Here is a 14,571-nt window from a genome sequence, read left to right on the forward strand (position 1 = left end):
CTTAAAGAACAGTATAGTTCCACACAAATAGATGAGAATGAAATAAAGTAGATTTACTAGGCTAATCTAGTGAAATCTAATGAAATCATAAGATTTCATTAGAAACCTCATGATAACCCCTCTTTGATCATAACTGTTGGTATATTTCAGAAATGGGGTACTCTGAAGCAATCTCAACCTTGACTATGTATCAGGGTCATTTCCAAGCATTAAAGTACCGGGACTCATTCTGCCATTCCCCAATGATCCTCATTGATTTTAAGTAAGTTCCACCCATAATTCAAATGCATATACAGACATAAGAATCACTAACCCAAAGGCTAACTTAAGACTGATCAGAAAGAGATATCCAAAGCAGTAATCTTCATTCATTCACTATATAAGCATTTATGGAGTCCCTTACTATGTATGGCACGGACACTGCTCTGGTGCTGTTAATATTAGAGTAGTGAACAGAACACAGGACTTGCTTAATGAAGTTTACATTCTACTTGAGCAAGGCTAGCTAGATACAAATAATATACAAGGAAATATAAGGCATATCTGATGGCAGTAAGTGAAAAAGCTCCATAAGGGGTATAGGGATTACTGGTAGAACTGTTATTTTGTATGGAGTGGTTGCAAAAGACCTCTCTGAGGAGGTGATATTTGAGCAGAGATCTGAAGAGAGTGAGTGTATAAACTTTGTGGATATGATAAGGACTTGGGGAGGGAAACTAATCCAGCCAAATTGCATGTCATACCTCTAGGGAAACATGTTTTTGTTACTGTTAGCATTTTGGAGAGAATGTTATACCGGCTAGTGAAATTGGCTACTTAGTTTTCAGAAGCAAACAGCAATTTATGTTAGTTCCAAATCAAGTCCTATGGCTTTACATTTGCACACCGTACAATTTAATAAATGGGCCACATAAACATACTCTCTGAGTAGTGTTTATTCTTTGCTATATTCAAACATCTAAGCTTTTAGAAGAAAAACGCTAAAAATGGTCTATAATTCTTATTGGCCTTCTCTTCAATTTTGTCTAAATTTTAGAGATTTTAATGTGAGCATAAGTCTCCTCCTTCTTAACATGAAAGATCATATTTCCCTTTACTTCATAATATATAAATATATGTAGTTATATAAGTCTATATTTTGATAGGTTATGTTAATGAAATTCAGACCATATCTGAAATGTATATAAATATTAACTAAAATAATAGATGATGCTACAAGTATTAAATTAGCATGTTAGGTAAATTAGCATTGACATAGTGCTCTCCAAATGATTTAGCACTCTAATGGTGTCCTTCATTCAACTACTCTACCTAATTTCCCTAATCAGGATGGTTTTACCTTCACAAATCATGCAACAAAGTGTTTATTGAGTACCTATTCACACAGATAGTGCTGAACTAACTTCTGAGAGGACAAAAAGAAATATGATTTATCCAGTCCTGGTCTCCACGAGTTAGCAATATACAATTGTTGACACACAAAAGCAAATAAATGAAAGGGGAGTACCTGATTAAATGGAAAGAGAAAGTAAAGAGTTGAGAGCAAATGGAAATAGATATGATCTGAGTAGACATTATAAAAGAAATATGAATTAGGATCTGAAGGATGGATAGAATTCAGATAGGATGGGACAATTCATATTGTCCTATATGTATAATATATGAAACTAATTCATTCAAACATCAAAATTTAGAAATAATTCTAATTATCAAAGCATTTATCTATTTTCACTGTTTAAAAGGTACCTTCATGATGATTTCCATTGTAAGAAAAGAGCTAATATTGACAAAGGAGTAGACAGTCTTTGTTTGGGAAACAGTAACATATACCCACCTTAATATGTTCTAGCCAGTGAGTAGATTCCAAGTTAGACAACCAGTGACTTTCCTCAATGTTGGGGTATACAATCTCCTTAAGTTTTCGTAATGATTCTCTCATCACATGAATATTATGGATATCCAGAAAAACTAGTTCTGCATTCTGATATGCATCTTCACTTTCATAACCTCCACCCTTTGCCTGGAAAAAGGCACACATCATGGTAAGTCATATATGAATACACATCCATTATATGTGGACATCCATTAAAAGGTGTCATAAAATATCCAATAGCATAAAAGATGCTACATATTACTGGTGACTAGGAAAACACCATGGGAAAATATGGATGGCTGAGCGTGACATTGCACAACCACTCTCTACCTCATGCTTTCCATTATAAAACAGGAATGTACACTCACCCTGACTTTCTTATGTGACTGTTATAAAAATTAAACATGAAACATATATGAAAGTATTTAAACATTTTAAAGCACTAAATTTTTCCTGACCATATTTCAAATCCTACCCAAACGTAATTTCTTACAGAAGACTTCCCTTCATATTTATGAAAATGACTAGACTGTAATTTCCATGTGCAAGGACCATGTATCTGGTTCACTTATGCTTTTTTACCAGGCTGCCTCTTCACCTCATTTTAATCTCAATATTTGCAAAATAAATCTTTGCAATCATAATGACTTGCTTCTAGTTTAAACCACATGATTCTTTTTAAATAAAAAGACAGAACAAAATAAAGCACAGAACGCTATTGTCATCCCTATTCTCAAAGATTTAAATCTATATCTTCAGAACAGAATGAGAAATATTTGGTATTCAAAATAAGCTATATGGCTAGAAAGGAGAACCTAATTTTTCTGGACTTAATTTTTTTATATTTTATGAACCAAATATTCTCTAATCTCCTACCTAACTCATGTATAAAATCACACCTCTGGCCGGGCGCGGTGGCTCACGCCTGTAATCCTAACTCTCTGGGAGGCCGAGGCCGGCGGATTGCTCGAGGTCGGGAGTTTGAAACCAGCCCGAGCAAGAGCGAGACCCCGTCTCTACCATAAATAGAAAGAAACTAATTGGCCAACTAATATATATAGAAAAAAGTAGCCGGGCATGGTGGCACATGCCTGTAGTCCCAGCTACTTGGGAGGCTGAGGCAGAAGGATCACTTGAGCCCAGGAGTTTGAGGTTGCTGTGAGCTAGGCTGACTCCACGGCACTCACTCTAGCCTAGGCAACAAAGCGAGACTCTGCCTCCAAAAAAAAAAAAAAAAAACACACCTCTTAGAGCCCTAATAGGAACAAATTAGGAAAATCCTGGACTAGCAAATGTAGTTATGTAAAATTAAGTGATCATATGACCCATATCTTTGAAAACAACAAAACTCACAAACTCATAACCAATAACAGACTGCTAACAGAACAGAAGTTCTCTCCTGACACTGAGGGTCTGGGAAATAGTTTGGATTCACACCAGGCAGTTATAAAATTAACAGGGTTGCAGTGGATCCCTGCTAACAAGGATTACTTCTGAAGAATGGAAATAGGACAGGTCAGGGGTGGAGGGACTTTCAATTCAAATTTGTTGCAACAAATGCTAGAAAGATATCAGTGGTAGCAAATACACGGAACCCATCACGGAAACACACAGGATGAAAATGCTCTGGAATCAGGTAGTGGTGATGGTTGTATGACTTTGCGAACAGACTAAAAACACTGAAATGCACACTTTAAAAGAGTGCATTTTATGGTGAATGGATTGTATATCCATACAGGTGATTTTTTTTTTTAAAGGCAACCAGACAGTAAACCCCAAAACATGCAAAAAACATTTGAAACAAGTAAGAAAGTTTTCCATCAAACCCCAAAATACCAGCAGGTGGGGCAAACCACCAACAGCTACAAGATCTGCCTGCCATTAGTGCATGGGAAAAAGCAGAAGAAAGCGTTCAGGACATATTACAGATCCAAGAATAGGAGAACACCAAGAGTCTTTTGATTTTTAGTATTTGCTCTGCTTCTGTGCTTGGCCTTCTTCTAGAACTACAGGAAAGCACAGGAGACCACTCTAAGAAGTGCAGCTGAAACTGGGAGGGGTTCTGTCCATTCTAACAGTTGATGAGTATAAAAGGTGGCCTACAGCAGATGCAAAGGAGCCAAAGCAGTCTAACCCTTGCAAACTCTCCTAACTGACTAACCAGGGATCTCTTCTAAGTGCAGGATCAAAATTGAGCAGGACAGAGGCAACAGAGACAACACAAGAGAAGGTCCAGATAAAGAATGTACGTGGGCAGGGATGGGGTGATGGGGTGGGGTTAGGGTAAGTGGTGGTGGCTGTGGGTAGGGATGAGGTAGGGTTAGGCTTAGCATAGGTATAGGTGTTGTGCAGGGTACAAGAGAGGATGGAGCCAGGAAATATGAGAAGGTAAGCTCTAGTATATTTTAATATTACATAAAAACAACAAAAGAGGAAGCTCAGTGATTAGCTCTTATAATTTCTGAGTACACCTAACTTTTGTGCCACGTTTCTAATTAAACCATCCTGTTAAAAGATCAAGAAACTAATTTCACCTAAAAATGAGTAACAGAAGATCAAGGTCAAATCCCATATAAGCTATCCTAAAATATAAGAAAATGAGCATTTATAAGATCCCTACAGGCAGTGCCCCTCAAAACTGAAGCCTTCTATCTTCAAGCAAGCTAAAGATAATTTAAAATAAGATCAGGTCCAGTGCAGTGGCTCAACCTGTAATCCTAACACGTGGCAGTCCAAGACGAGAGGATCACCTGAGGTCAGGATTCCAAGATCAGTTTGGGTGAGACCTCAGCTCTACAAAAAATAGGAAAATCAGCGGGGTGTTGTGTCACACGCCTATAGTCACAGCTACTCAGGAGGCTGAGGCAGGAGGATCACCTGAGCCCAGGAGTTTGGGATTCCAGTGAACTATGATGATGCCACTGCACTCTAGCCAGGGCGACAAAGTAGCCTCTGTCATTCATTCATTCATTAAATAAAGTAAAATAAAATCAGGTATGAAAACCGACATAAATTAGAATTAAACTCAGAATTGAAGGGATAGAATTGGAGAAAAATTAAAAGAAAAAGATCATTTCAGAAATGAAGACTAAAGTAAAAGAAACACTACAGCAAATAAATACAATAGATAATAAATTAAAAGAAACAGATGCTGTAAAGTCTTAAAAACCAAAAAGACAATATAAAGACATAAAAAGGATTTAAGAGAAAGTGACAAATGACAATATAGGTAAGAAAGAACCAAAGGAATGCCTGAAGAAGGAAGCCAAAACAAGGAAACAGAATATTAAGAACTATAATTAAAGGATATACTCATGAAATCTTTTTTAAAAATTGAAAATTATTAATACAAATTGAAATGCATACCTGAGAATACAGACCTAGAACACCTAACATGAAGACATACTCTGGCAAAATAACTGCACTGAAAAAAGAAAACCCTTTGGATATTCAGGCAAAAGGAGTAACTTAGAAGGAAAAGAAAATATTTAGTTTATCATCAAAGTTTTTGACACTTTATGCCAAAACAAAATGATGTATTCAAGGTACTCAAGAAAATCAAATATGAGCCAAGGACTTTATATCCAGTGAAAATGACTTTCAAATATAAAGGACATAAGCTTCTGTGTCCTTCTTTTCTCTCTCTCTCTCTCTTTTTTTTTTTACTTAACTGAAGGCTATGAATTCATATCCCATTCTGTGTCCTTTATACAGTACACAAGTACTTTGGAGAATGTTGTTCCCATGAACCCTTCCTGAAATATTTACTACAGAACAACTTTAGACCAAAAAAAAAAAAAAAAAAAAAAATGACTAGAAGGACGTCCATATAAGAATTGACTGCATTGGTTGTGAGCACAAAATATATAGCTACTTGTAGAAGAGGTAGAAGAAAGAGAATGTGTATAAAAGGGAGAATATCTAAAAGCTATATACTCTGACAATGCAGAGATAATACAAAGAATCTTTAAGATGGGGGGAAATGAAGAGAGCAAATGCAAAACATAACATTTAACTTTTAGTAATCATACCGGTGATGGTGGTGGGAATATTGTTATTTCAGACTGTGGTGGGATCAAGCAAATGGCTAATTAAGGGACATACTAATTTCATCATGACCTGTGTCCTGAAGAACCAGTAATGCTAGAGGGGAAGAAAGGAGACACTATGAACTCATGGGACACATTTTTTTTCTCTCTTATGAGACAGGGTCATGCTTTGTAACCCAGGATGGAGTATAGTGGCATGATCATACCTCACTGCAGCCTGGAATTCCTAGGGTCAAGAAATCTCCTGGCCTCAGCCTCCTGAGTAGCTGGGATCATAGGCGTGAGCCACCATGCCCAGCTATCTTTAAAAATATGTAAATATTTCCTAACTGTCCACTGAAAAGACCTAGTAACAGAACCATCCCAGTAGCAAATGAACATCCTTAGCACTCAGATTATGGTTTGAAACACCATTTCCTATTAGTAGAAACCAGAACTTCACAGATAAATGGCTATTCCAGTCTAGGAAATCTTATACATTTCCTAATGTATCTTGTACATCCTGTCACACCAGACAGCAAAGAATACTATGGTTATGTCAAAAGAACTCAGGAGACAACCTGAAACGACTTCCTCTGAACAAAGATGAGATAATTTTTAACATTAAAAAAAAAGGCTGGGCGCGGTGGCTCACGCCTGTAATCCTAGCACTCTGGGAGGCCGAGGCGGTGGATTGCTCGAGGTCAGGAGTTCAAAACCAGCCTGAGCAAGAGCGAGACCCCGTCTCTACTATAAATAGAAAGAAATTAATTGGCCAACTAATACATATAGAAAAAATTAGCCAGGCATGGTGGCGCATGCCTGTAGTATCAGCTACTTGGGAGGCTGAGGCAGCAGGATTGCTTGAGCCCAGGAGTTTGAGGTTGCTGTGAGCTAGGCTGACGCCATGGCACTCACTCTAGCCTGGGCAACAAAGTGAGACTCTGTCTCAAAAAATGTTATGGATTAGGAAATGTCAATTACATTTAAATGTTCATAATGCTACTTAAAAAAAATCAGTTACTCTAAGAGATGATAGAAAATAAACTTATTATTTGGAAAACTGGTAAATAAGGAGAAAGAATCAAGCCCTTCTGTCTTTCTTATATGAATTGAACTGCTGGTTATTCAAAATATAGACAGATAAGAAAAAGTACCTCTTTATAGAAAGAATTCAACTAATTAGCTAAAAAAGAAATCATGAAATTGGAGTATCATCATTTTGTAACTCCCAATGAATTAACATGCGTAGGCACCGAGTATCAATAGCTGCTAACGTGCCACAAAGGAGAATCAACCTTGAATTGTATGTACCACCTACAGCCTTGGCAAAGGGATTGAACTGAATAAACCTCTGGATTCATCTGAAGGAAATTTAGGACAGAAGAAAGTTGAACCATACCATGATGCAATCAGCAAAATCCAAACTATGAGAACTCTACAGATAAAATATAAGAAAAAGAAAAAGATGGGCAAGGAGAGGACTATAAATCAAGAGAGACTTAAAAGGCACATCAAGTATAATATTTTAAAAGGTAAGACTAAAGTATAGTCTAGGGAGGTACATTTTGGTAATAAAAGTATTAAAAAATGCAAGGAAATGATTACTATAAAAAAACCGTGGTTACTTTTGGCAGGGGTAGAAGGTGAAATTGATCGGGGTGAGGACTTAGTGGCTAGCAAAGCTTTAATTCTCAACATGAGTCATGGCTGCAAGAGCATTTGTCATACAATAATTCATTAAGCTATTTAAAAATGTTCCTACTACGCAGATAAAAAAAATTGTAGCAACAATGACATAGGCTTTTGCATATTAAAAAAAGAGGGGACTGCCATAGTGAGGTATGTGTGGGAATAACTAAAAAAGAAGAGGAATCTAACATGTTACCCTACCACCTTTTCTGCCTTATATTCTCTCTCCCTTCCCTCTCATCCCAGAAAATAATCCTAAATCTCATTCCTGCTAATTCACGATAGAAAGTTTAAGGGGGGAAACAAGTAATTACCAGAAGAATATATGCCAGTCCCTGGGTATATATGGGTATGCCATAATGGGTATGCCAGTCACATACCCATTATCTCCTTTTTTCTTTATGTCCCATAACTGATGTATTAACTGATAACTGTTTAGGGTGCTATGTACCTCCCCTGTCTCCCTTAAGAGTAAATATTTACAGTTTACTAGAAAATGCCTAGATCACACAATGCCCTGAAAACGCTAAGCAGGATGGAAATAATTAGGTACATCTTCCACAATTTAAAAGGATGGCCGGGCACTGTGGCTCACGCCTATAATCCTAGCACTCTGGGAGGCCAAGGCGGGCGGATTGCTCGAGATAAGGAGTTCAAAACCAGCCTGAGCAAGAGGGAGACCCCGTCTCTACTATAAATAGAAAGAAATTAATTGGCCAACTAAGATATATATAGAAAAAAATTAGCCGGGCATGGTGGAGCATGCCTGTAGTCCCAGTTACTCGGGAGGCTGAGGCAGAAGGATTGCTTGAGCCCAGGAGTTTGAGGTTGCTGTGAGCTAGGCGGATGCCACAGCACTCACTCTAGCCTATGCAACAAAGCGAGACTCTGTCTCAAAAAAAAAGGACGATCATCCAAGCATTGTTTATGATAACAAAACAAAACACACACACACACAACCTAAATATCCAGCAACAATTGATGTAGTTACTATACCATTCAAATGTTACAGATGAATGTTTACTGGCATATGAAATAATAGTGTCAATTTTTATAAAAGGAAGTTACAGTTATCCAATTTTGTTTCAAATATGTGTGCATGCACATACACATAGGTTTGGAAGTATTACCAAGGTTTAACAGTATTTCTCTCGTAGTTACAAGGGTTTGGATGTTTTAAAATATTTTCTTCTTTTTGCTTATATGTGTTAATTTTTTATAAAACATATACATTACTTATTGGATTTTTAAAAATAGGTAATTTCTTAAAGCTAAATTGTATCTCTTCTCTCCTTCATTTCTCTATGGTCACCTGAAGCAGCATTTCTATTTCTACAATACTAATCCTATAAGAGAAATCAGGAATACTGCTATAGCTAACAGCAAGTTCTTCAGCCTGAATAACTTGTTCAGGTGGAGAGCAGTGAGAAGAGGGCACCACTTGTCACTGAGAACACTGTTTCACTATTCCTACAGCAGTTCTATACAGGGACATCCATCAGTCATAAGCTCAGTTAGTTGTTACATTTGGAGAAGGGAGAAAGAATCTAAGGAAAACTGAACACCTAGTTATTATATAAGTAAGGACAGGGTTATGCACTATTTTTATTAAATGATTGTCCTCCTAAAACAACTGTTGGCTATTATTATTCTCATCTTACCAATGAGCAAACTGAGGTCTAAAATGATTAAATAACTTAAAATTCACACCATCAAGTAGAAGAGCCAAGACTAGAACTTTCCCACCTTAGAGCCTGAGCTTTTTACTACACAGTGGCCTCTGCCAAACTCAGCTGACTCATGAAACTATAATTATAATCTTAATTACTGAAAGATGGTCTTACCTTATTGGCAACAGCATTAACACTTGGCCGGGCATCAAATATAAAGATTTTGTGAGATTGGGCATTGGAATCCATGATGGCTTGAAGGTATTTTTCATCTTCTTTGCTTCGCTTTCCACTCACTCCGACCATGGGCTGGCTACATCGAGTGATTGTGGCTTGACTTTCAGGATGAATCCATGATAAAACCTTAATGAGGGAAAAAATGGAAATACATCTTTATACGCTTCTCTGTTTATAATTCTTTTCAAAAACAGTACTTGATAAAGCTCTGTTTTATTATTGGATTCAAAGCCTGGCCATAAAAGAATACCTGAGGCTGTAAGGAAAACTCATCATTTTTCTTTCAAGCCAACTCTGGCATATGGAAAATTTGGTCTAATTCTTTAGTCAGACATTAATTTAGGAAAGTCACTGATTATTGAGAAGTGCTGTCTCTAGGAAAAAATACATTAAAACAGGGCTAAGGAAACCCCACTTACTGTATCAGTAAAACTGTTCAACTCTTTAGAATCTATGAGTTTTGTACCTAAAATTATTTGAGCTGATCTCTCTAGAATCCAGTTATTCATCATAAATTTGTAAAGTTTTCTTCTTTCTTTGGACTTAAAGGAAAAGAACATGGTTAAGAAATGTACACTAAAAGAAATCAACAGTGAATAACGTACAGGGCAAATGTTTCCCAGTGAAGAACCACGCAATTCTTTGCAGTTACCTAATGCCCATGCCAGAGTCTCCAGAAACCTCTTTAATCTAAGTCTTTCCTCCAGTTTTAATTTTACTCAATAAGTCAAACTCCAATATCCCCATAAAAGACCTGCTACTGTAGCTATTTTTATCCTGAATCCATTCTCCCATTCATTAATCTCAGCATTAGGTAGAGTATAAAAGCATTTGTAAAGTTTCATCAAAGCGTCATACTTACTGGGATACGACCCCTTGATCTGAAGGACGCCACTCTCTTTAATTCTTCATCAGGAATATTTGCTGGCACAACCAGGAGGGCAGGGTATGTGTCACTAAGTTCATACCGTTCGTTTATCTTTGTTACTCTCCAGCTTTCATTCGGGATTCCCTACATGTGAAATAAAAGATGAGACAAATTATTATCTAACTAAAACATTAAAAGACACCAGGACAGAAGCTATCCTATGCAACCTCTGTTATCTCCATTATATTAATATATCTCTTAAAGCAGGCGTCCTCAAACTACGGCCCGCAGGCCACATACTGGCCGCCTAGCATATTTATCCAGCCCTCCAGGTGTTTTTGCCACCACTGCCTGTCCTGCTTAGCAGCCGACTCTCGTCCCAGGCCCACAGTGCGCACTCTCCAACGGTCTGAGGGACAGTGAACTGGCCCCGTTTAAAAAGTTTGAGGACCTCTGTCTTAAAGTGTTGGCATTGTTATTGTCTGCCTGTTGTAGCCAGGATTGTAGGATTAGACATTCTAAGGCTGGAATATGGGTTCATTTTAGCACCCAATTTTATGTTAATAGATTTATTAATACATTAAATATTGAGTGTGGGTCTATGCTAAACATATCCAGGGGAAAGAAGGAAACAATAAGATTGCAAATGTTCCCTGTCTTTCAGAGAACACAGTCTCATTCAGTTTGATTAATTTTGCTGCCATTCATCTATACAAAGAAATTTCAGAGGGCAGGCACCAAGTGTCCACAGAATGCTAGATACATAGTTATCTCTTACATACCTAAAGTGAATTTTTCACTCCAGCACTGCAGTACTAATGGGATGTTGCTAAACTAAAACATATCATAAAAGCAAGGGAGTAATGGAAGGCAAAGTGGAGACAGACAACAGGCAAGAGAAAGACTTAACTTTTTAAAAATATATCAGTTATGAAGCTCTCAGATAGTACTTCAATATCTGCTATTTTATTAATGTACTACTTCACATAGGTAGAGAATTAAAGAAAATTGAAATTTTCCATCCTCCGTTGTATAGAAAATGAAGCCATACATTAAATGGTTGGACTTAAGAAAATCTATTTTCAATATCATGATCCCTGAAAACTCATATCATCATAGGCACTCTGCCAGCCTCTTGACACACACAAACATATACATATTTTTGTATTCAGGGGTTTTGGGGGGGGGGGTATTTTTTTGAGACAGGGTCTCGCTCTGTTGACCAGCCTAGAATGCAGTGGCATCATCATAGCTCACTGTAACCTCCAACTCCTGGGCTCAAATAATCCTCCTGCCTTGGCCTCCTGAGCAGCAGGGGCTACAGGCACACACCACCAACAGCTGGCTAATTTTTTTTTTTTAATTCTTTGTAGAAACAAGGTCTTACTATTGCCCAGGCTGGTCTCTAACTCCTGGGCTCAAGTGATCCTCCCACCTAAGCCGCCCAAAGTGCTAGAATTACAGACGTGAGTTACCACACCCAGCCTGTATTTAGGTTTTATTAACTTCATTTTATAAATTAAAAAACTGTGGCACTGGCACATGCGGTTTGTAATTTGATCAAAGCTATACATTAGGTCATGGTAGAAGAGAGAATTCCACATACATTCCAAATCTACTCTTTTTATTTTAAAGTACAGGGTACTCCTCAAGAAAAATTAGGAAAAATTATTCCTCAAGAAAAATTAGGAAAAATTATTCCTCAAGAAAAATTTACTACCCTAGTTCACTATAAATTATAAAAATTTCAAATAAAGAGCAGAATGTGCTCTCCTTTAAAGAAGTCCTTCTCAAGCTGTTGCCAAATAACCAGTAGAATATTAAAATTAAGAAAAGAAGAGAAAACTCCCTTCCAGTAATTATGTGGTAAATACTCTCAATAGTGTTCTTATCTATCCCTAGCTGTGTTGTTTCCTCATTGGTGCCTTACATCCTATTTACCCCTTTTAATTAGCCTGGTCCCAACCTGCTCCCTATGTTCTACACATCTCTCCCTCCCTCTTGCTTTCCTCAACTTTAGATACTCTGGGCAATTATAAGATCCTTATTCATTTACAGAAGTAAAAGAAAGGCTTAATTATTTTTATGTTAAGGTTTTTAATTTAAATATTAAATTTTTTAAAAATATTCATACTGTAATAAAAAGTACAGTACAGTGAATTGCCAAGTTTAAAGAAGTGGTACTTAAGCAAGAAACTTGAATAACATCTTTAACTCCTACCTCTCCCTTACCACCTACATCCAATCAATGACCAATTCCTAGTTTTTTCCCAAAACTACCAGAAGAGAAGTTTGCTTACTTCTCTCAATTCTCACTGCCACTTCCCTAATTCAATTCATTTCCAATTCTCTACTGTCCCACTGTAATCCATTCTCTACACTGCCTCCACAGTAATCTTTTAAAATGCAAAAGCAATGCCATTCCTCTGTCTAAAATCTATCAATGGCTACCTATTGTTTTTCATCTAAAGTACTTTATGAGACTTAACAAAGCACTTCACAATCCTACTTCCTCCAGACCCCTCCCTTGCCACTGTACACGCTAATCTAGCCTGTATAAGACTTATTACAGTTCCCAGATGGTTTCATGTTCTCGCACTAGAGTATTTGCTCTGTAAAAGCATTTATCATGATATGTTGTAATTGTTTTTCTACTTTGTTTTTTTTCAGCATATTATGGTTAGGTTACTTATATTGTTAAGGTTACAAATGTTATATTGTAAGCTTACAATATATATACAAATGTTACATTGTTAAGGTTACAAATGTGATATTGTTAAATTGTAATACTTATATTGTTAAGGTTACAAATGTTAAGGTTACTTATATTGCCCATGCCCCCCTACCCCCTGCCCAACACCCAATAATGTTATTCCTATATGTCCACTTAGGTGTTGATCCATTAATACCAACTTGCTGGTGAGTACATGTGGTGCTTGTTTTTCCATTCTTGAGATGCATCACTTAGTAGAATGGGTTCCAGCTCTATCCAGGAATAAACAAGAGGAGCTATATCACCATTGTTTCTTCAAGCTGAATAGTACTCCATGGTATACATAGACCACATTTTATTAATCCACTCATGTATTGATGGGCACCTGGGTTGTTTCCACACCTTTGCGATTGTGAACTGTGCTGCTATAAACATTCGAGTACAGGTGTCCCATTTGTAGAATGTCATTTGATCTTTTGGGTAGACACGCAGTAGTGGAATTGCTGGATCAAATGGTAGTGTATCGCTTTAAGGTATCTCCATAGTTTTCCACCAAGGCTGAACCAGTTTGCAGTCCCACCAGCAGTGTAGGAATGTTCCTATCTCTCCGCATCCATGACAACATTTATTGTTTGGGGACTTTTTGATAAAGGCCATTCTTACTGGAGATAAGTGATATCTCATTGCGGTTTTGATTTGCATTTCCCTGATGATTAGAGCTGTCGAGCATTTTTTCATATTGGCCTTTATTCTGTCTTCTTTTGAAAAATTTCTGTCCATGTCCTTTCCCAATTTTTGATAGGGTTGTTTGATTTTTTCTGGCTGATTTTCCTGAGTTTTAAATAGATTCTAGTTATCACCCCTTTATCGGATGTGTAGCTTGTGAAAATTTTCTCCCATTCTGTGGGTTGTCTGTTTGCTCTCTTGACAGTTTCTTTGGCCATGCAGAAGCTTTTTAATTTGATCAGGTCCCATTTGTTTATTTTTGTTGCTGCTGTGATTGCCTTTGGGGTCTTCTTCATAAATTCTTTGCCTATGTCGATGTCTAGAAGAGTATTACCAACATTTTCCTCTAGGATTCTAATAGTTTCACACCTGAGGTTCAAGTCTGTTACCCAGCATGAGTTGATTTTTGTGAGAGGTGAAAGGTGTGGGTCTTGTTTCAGTCTTCTACATGTGGCTATCCAGTTTTTCCAGCACCATTTATTGAATAATTCTTTTCCCCAGTGTATGTTTTTGTCTGCTTTGTCGAAGATTAGTTGGTCATATGAGGATAGTTTTATATCTGGGTTCTCTGTTCTGTTCCACTGATCAATGTCCTTGTTCTTGTGCCACAACCAAGCTGTTTTAATGACTCTAGTCTTGTAGTACAGTTTGAAGTCTGGTAAATTTATACCTCCTATTTTGTTTTTATTGCCTAGGATTGATTTTGCTATACAGGGTCTTCTCTGGTTACATATGAAGTATAAAATTATTTTTTCTATATCTGT

General features: G+C 37.1%; 1 protein-coding gene across 4 annotated transcripts in view; it reads right to left on the reverse strand.

The window, feature by feature from the left end:
* Positions 1–14,571, reverse strand: part of MTMR2 (myotubularin related protein 2) — a 102,684-nt gene that overhangs the window by 14,579 nt on the left and 73,534 nt on the right. For all 4 annotated transcript variants that reach the window (XM_012743903.3, XM_076002452.1, XM_076002453.1 and 1 more), the window contains 3 exons: positions 10,363–10,512; positions 9,438–9,626; positions 1,835–2,020 (listed from right to left, as the gene is read on the reverse strand). In XM_012743903.3, coding sequence (XP_012599357.1) covers positions 1,835–2,020; positions 9,438–9,626; positions 10,363–10,512 — 525 coding nt within the window. The remainder of the gene's footprint in view (positions 1–1,834; positions 2,021–9,437; positions 9,627–10,362; positions 10,513–14,571) is intronic.

The sequence above is a fragment of the Microcebus murinus genome, chromosome 4 (genome assembly GCF_040939455.1).
Source record: "Microcebus murinus isolate Inina chromosome 4, M.murinus_Inina_mat1.0, whole genome shotgun sequence".
NCBI lineage: Eukaryota > Metazoa > Chordata > Mammalia > Primates > Cheirogaleidae > Microcebus > Microcebus murinus.